This window comes from Euphorbia lathyris, chromosome 6 (assembly GCF_963576675.1).
Source record: "Euphorbia lathyris chromosome 6, ddEupLath1.1, whole genome shotgun sequence".
NCBI lineage: Eukaryota > Viridiplantae > Streptophyta > Magnoliopsida > Malpighiales > Euphorbiaceae > Euphorbia > Euphorbia lathyris.
The window spans coordinates 1002973-1008972 of NC_088915.1; the positions used below are offsets into that span (position 1 = coordinate 1002973).

At 33.9% G+C, this 6000-nt stretch overlaps 1 protein-coding gene across 1 annotated transcript; it reads right to left on the reverse strand.

Moving 5' to 3' along the window:
* Positions 1-1333: 1333 nt before the first annotated feature.
* LOC136233766 (syntaxin-71-like) lies at positions 1334-6000 on the reverse strand. Its single transcript, XM_066023458.1, has 8 exons — positions 5905-6000; positions 5260-5525; positions 4565-4635; positions 3647-3730; positions 2373-2507; positions 2132-2257; positions 1813-1976; positions 1334-1722 (listed from the first exon to the last, which is right to left on the reverse strand). The coding sequence occupies exons 4-7, from the start codon at positions 3701-3703 to the stop codon at positions 1953-1955; spliced, it is 342 nt and encodes a 113-aa protein (XP_065879530.1). The 5' UTR covers positions 3704-3730; positions 4565-4635; positions 5260-5525; positions 5905-6000; the 3' UTR covers positions 1334-1722; positions 1813-1952.

Consider the following 6000-nt stretch of genomic DNA (forward strand, 5'->3'; position numbering starts at 1 on the left):
CCAAGGAATTTGAACTTTTTTTTTTATTTTTCTATTGCAGTGAGAAATCATATTCAATTGGATTTTTTCCTTTCTTCCTTTTTCGTACGAGTGTACAAAGAATTAATGGTTTGATTAGTGCCTCGATGGCTTCTTGGTGAAGTTAGTCGTAATTTTTTTTTGGTTTAATAAGTCTGTTACCTCATACTAGGTCTAAAACCTAAATTGATTAGTTGTTCTTGTTCAATTGCACTCAATATACTCTTGTTTTTTAATAGAAATTGTTTCAATATACTCGTGTTTTTCATTAGAATTTGTTGAAAGTAAAAAATGGAAAATACTTGTCAAAGTGGTCACTCTTCTTTAAAAAACCAACTAGATAAATCCTTGCTTGTTTAAGAACTAAAATTCCGAACTTTAATAGTAATCTATTAGTTTAATTGATTAAATCACTACAAAAAAATTGACTATTGTGGACCGTTAAAATTGTCCCCAAAAATCAGAAAAATTGTTCCCTATTCTTTTGGAGACAATTTTTTTCGTCCCCTTGTTCCATCCCCTATGCGAGCGTACCCTATTCTATAGGGGACAAAAATGATGACTCGTCCCCATTTTTTTGAGACAATTGTCGTCTCCATTTTTTGGGACAATTATTGTCCCCATTCTAAGAGACGATTATCGTCCTCGTTTTTAGGGACGATTTCCGTCCCGTGTATAGGAGACGATTTTTGTCCCTACTCTTAGAGGACAATTTTTTATCCCCAAAAGATGGGGCGACTGTCGTCCCCATGTAAAGGAGACAAATTTTGTCTCTTCATTACGGGACAAATGCCATCCCTATGGAAAAGGGACAACATTTATCCTAAAAATTATCATTAGGCGTTTTGACAAAATAAAAGAAGAAGCTAAAAGATATATGAATATTTGGATTGAAGAGAGCTACTTCAAAATCTCACAACTGGTAAGAACATTTTCATTAGATAAGTGACATGAGAGCTTGATGTCAAAATATTATACAACTGCATAAAGTTGACAATATAAGTGTCTATGCTTAACATCTAAAATCAAAACTCAATTGATCCTAATAGATGAAATTTTGGTATTGAAATATAATAATCTTACATCTTGCTATATAGAATTCTACTCATTCATTAATAGATTTACAATATTTAACAAGATGCATTCTTGAATAATCAATGTTAATTACAGGTTACGAAAGATTCACAATGGATACTACTATACTAGTAGTGTAATCATTAAGCAAAACAAGGAAGAAACAGTGAATTACCTTGTCATGCATTTCATCCAGCAATGGCTGTCTGTCCATTTCCTGAAGACAAATTAACAACCAGCTAACAAACAAGAACTAGAACATTTAATAATTGTTAGAACTCCAAACATCAAGATACACTGTCAAACCTCATTCATGTCACAAGCCATGTTTTTCAGAGTGCCTAACCCTTCTGCTATGACATCTAAGCCTTGATCCCGCACGAAGTCAGATATATATTATATTGATGAACAACTAACGCCACATCACCACCAAAAAAAGAAGTTCACACTAATTTCACTGATATGCTCCAACTAAAACTATGGCAGATTATTGCATTTTAACATATGACAGCAAAACATAGTCTAAAGCGTAGTTCGAAGATAAATAAATGCACAAGCTTGCCTGTTTCACTCTACGTGTCTCGCACTCCTGCCTAAATCAGTCCGACTCTTCAGATTGCTGGAAATATTCTTTAATAAAATAATTGGAAAATCATCGTGAGTATCATATTCATCAGGGTATACTTCAACAGTCAACTTCAAGACAGATTGATAAATTACCATAAGTGGAGTCAAATTTGATTCCAGCATGAGAAGTGGAAGGTGCCCAATCACTAGTTTGTTTAACTGGCCCCGTACTTTCATCCGGTGTTGCTTCAATCCTGTCTTTTAATGCAGAAACTAAATCGCTACGAGCTTTGTTATTCTCTTGAAAGCCTTTTGACCTAGAATAGAGAAATTTAAACTAATTAGCTGCTCCGTTTTCTTCTTCTCCGGGGATTTAAAAATTTGCCTGGATCAATCAAATTTAGGACCACATCCAAACAGAAAATGCCAGAAAACTAGGGGGGGGGGGGGGAAAGCAACCTATATGGCAGACCTTTTTGAAGGCAAGTCTCTGTAATTTGGGAATTTCCTCCAGCAATCGACCCTTTATTGTTCGTATCTCAGCCTTTATAGCAATAACGGTAGCCCTATTTTTCTCCGCTGCTGCCAACTCCGACTTCTACAATAATTTCCAATTTCAGAATTGAGAACAAGTACTTTTGTAGTCCTCTGAAATCTATCAGCAACAAAGAAAAAAAAGAAGAGGAAGAGGAAGAGGAAGAGGGGATAATTACTTCAATAGTAGCATCAAGGTTAGCCTCAACGATGTCGTAGAGCCGAGCAAAAGCACATTGTGATGCTGGGATGATAAATCTACGAATGCCGCCAATTTTCATTGATTTTACAATTACTTCAATCCTTGAAATGGCCTGCAAGCAGTTTTCAACAAAATTAGATCCATTTATATTATCTTTGTAATTCCACATTTCAATTTCACTAGTTATTATTAGTATTCTAAATTGACATCAAATTTTCCCATTCTGACTACAAATCACAAAATGTTCATCAAATCCAATAGACTCCGGAGCTCTATAAAAAATAATCACAAAACACTTTCAAATTAGTATATTAAAGCGACATGTATCAACATTTTAAGTGGAGTGCAATACACAAATTGGCCTCAATATATCAATCTGATGGATAATGTATCAGCATAATTGTGGACTCAATATATCAATCTGATGGATAATGTTTTCCTGTCAACAATAGCATATTAGCTGCTTTCAAATAGGCTTCCCTAGCAATGTAGGAGATCCATTTGATACTGATTGATGCATTTTTCTAGTATCAGGTGTTTATCCAAAATCATCAAATCCAGTAGACTATGGAAGTTCTATAACAACCATCACAACCATGATTACTCATGAAATTAGTCCACGACTTCAAATTAGTTAATAAAACTAGCACGTATCAACATCAAAATGCATCAATTAAAACCAGACATCCTCACAACGAATTCAATGACATTTTAAGACCATAAAATGCATCACATACTAGTCTATAAATGAAAAGAAGGAAACTGAAGCAAGTAACCTATGAAAAGCAGCAAACACGAAAGCATTAATTAGCATATATATAGATAGGAATCCAAACAAGAAAAGGAAAACTGCCAATAGGGGTAGCTCGGATTCAAGCATGCTAGAAAGAGAATCATCCAATGGCCATACAATAACAATAAAATTGTACACCTTTTGGTTCAATTTTTGCTATTGGAACTCTTATAACTAGTTAACCTTAACACAATAGCCATAGTATCAGAAATAAACACTCAAATAGCATGTGAAATTTCCAATCTCTATACTCATATTCATCCTTATCTGTTTTATTGTCAATCATAGATAATGCATAAATAATTTGGATAGAGACCTCTAATTCAGTATAAAATCAGACACCAATTAGGATATTAATCAAATGCTGGCCATGAAAGAAGGTTAACAAATAGTCCTGAGTAACTCAACATACAACAAAAGGAATAAATTAAATGAAATTTTAGAAGAAAGAAAAATACCCAAATCGAGGTTCCTATCTCCGCAGGATTCCTGAAAGTGTTACAGTTGCACTTCATAAAATACTTCGAAGCAACATTATGAACCTAGTAAAACAAAAGAAGGGCAATATATACAACTCTAGTTAGCCAGATGCTAGAAATAAAATTGTGGAAAGAACAAGTCTGAATATTTAATAAACAAGAAACAAGATGAACCAACAATGACCCATCTTGCCCAACCACTCACCCTATATTCACAAATAGCAACTATCTTCAACACAATGAGGGCATAATTATCTATGTATGGAACTATATCAATATCACCGAAATATTTTTCTTCTTTCTTTAGCTTTATATGTTTATTTTATTTCCATTTAGTTGAATAAAACATGGTTTTCTAGTGATCGGTTAACATTTTCAATTGATAATAATTTTATTAGATTTACTAGTTTATAAAACCAAGCATGAATTCCTTTTCCATCCTCACAAAAGCTATGAAAGACCGAGCCACTATTTCCACAGATCTTATCAACTTATGATGCATCCAGTTTATACCCACAACCATCCGCTCTGCAAAATGGTTGCCAGCAGAGAGAATGCCAATAAAACGTTCTAGCCGATCTTGTCACTTACTCGATAAAATTTCCCCTATCGATGCCTCTACTAACATTTAATGGTTATGGACTAAAGTTGATGTTTTATCCCTCCTGGACATAAAGCTTCGATTTCAAACCCCCAAATTATATATACTTAATCATCTGGATGCATACACTCTAAGAAAAATTAAAATTAAAATTATCAAAAGCCTAAAATTTATCCAAAACCCCAAATTATATATACTAAAACAAATTTAACTTAAAATCATAGACGTTAGTAATACAATCAACGAAATCAAGCCTTCGATTTCATGTAATAGTTGAAAAAAATTTGAAAAATTACCTCAATATGCAGGAGTTAGATCACATCCATTCCTCGTTGTTGACATGATGTAGCCGTCGTAACCACAACCCCTGCTAACAGGTCTGCCATCAGTTTATACAAAGAAAAAGGAACAAATAAATAAAGGAAAGATTAGAGAGAGGTGATTGGAGAAGGAACCGTGAAGTATACATGGATGAATGAAGAGGGAGGTGATGGTCGTAAATGGACCAAAGAATAAGGAGGCGGGAAGCAGAAAGAATCATCTAGGTTAAAAATATTCCATCTCGAGGACATCTTCCATTTCAGATTTAACGTGTTCTTATAGTTAATCTTTAACAAATAATAATATATTACAAATACTTTTAGCAATCAATTTGCTAAAAGGGCACTAAAATAGATCCATTAGAGGGAGACAAATACAAAAATAGTGAAACAAATATGTTACCTCACTAATACAACAATAAAAGATGAGATACGGAGCTTCTGATATTAGGAATGATGAAATTAACTAAAGAAAGAATTATGTTCCAAAAAAATTTAGTAGCATCCAAATATAAATTGAAGGATATAGTTGCTATTATTGCATACCATCACATGAACACAACAAAATATCCACACGCTAGCAAACTAAGATTGGGGTAAAAAGACTGCCCTCAAATTAAATACCTCTATCTCTTTTTCAACAACCAAAAATAGAAAGTTTGTTCAAGCACCTGAATAGATGTAATCTCAAGGTTACATGGATCCTTCATAGTAGCAAAAAACAATGTGTTCAATCTACCATGGTACAATTTCTCCTTGACCGCATCAAGCTACTATCTCGACGTGCTAGTCAAAGAGGAGCAGGTCGAGTGAAGAAGGAGCAGTTGAGAGGAATAGCTCGAACTGTCGAAGGGCTACACATACTAGCAGGTCGAAGTCAAGACGCGAGGACGAATAGCACTACAGTTTTTTTATTAGAGCCATGCCAGAATTTGAACTGGAACAGGGGAAACAGCTATTAGCAAAACTATTTAAACTATACTGAATTAAATTTTGTGCAAAGGAATAACCATAATTTGGCCGGCTTCAGTAGGATTATAGGTTCATAATTGGCAAATATCAAATTCATATATGCTTAATAAGGAGGAAATAATGAATGTAAGAAAATATTAGAATGTCGCTAATGAATCTGCCAAATATAAAGTTTATTTTACATTTATAGGAGGATCTTATGAGCTCCTTCAAAAAGTCTAATCTAGATCCTCTACATCTTATGAAGAGGTAGGTAGTACAAAGAAAGAACCTCTATATATATAGGAATGTATAGTTTAGCATACCACTGTGTAAAAAAGAAGAAATTAAGAAATTAACCATACCATCTAGAATTCTGAAAATTCAAGAAGTTTGCACACTCAAACAAGGCCTTAGTTGTCATCCCCTTTTCCAACCTCCAAATGTTCTGTAATGGCAAC

Bases quoted from the DNA above. Each gene is read 5' to 3' on its own strand.
- LOC136233766 (XM_066023458.1), bottom strand. From the start codon at position 3,703: ATGAAGTGCAACTGTAACACTTTCAGGAATCCTGCGGAGATAGGAACC. The intron at 2,508-3,646 runs GTATTTTTCTTT...AACTGCTTGCAG, and splicing joins AGATAGGAACCTCGATTTGG to GCCATTTCAAGGATTGAAGT. The intron at 1,977-2,131 runs GTCTGCCATATA...TCTCTATTCTAG, and splicing joins AGAGACTTGCCTTCAAAAAG to GTCAAAAGGCTTTCAAGAGA.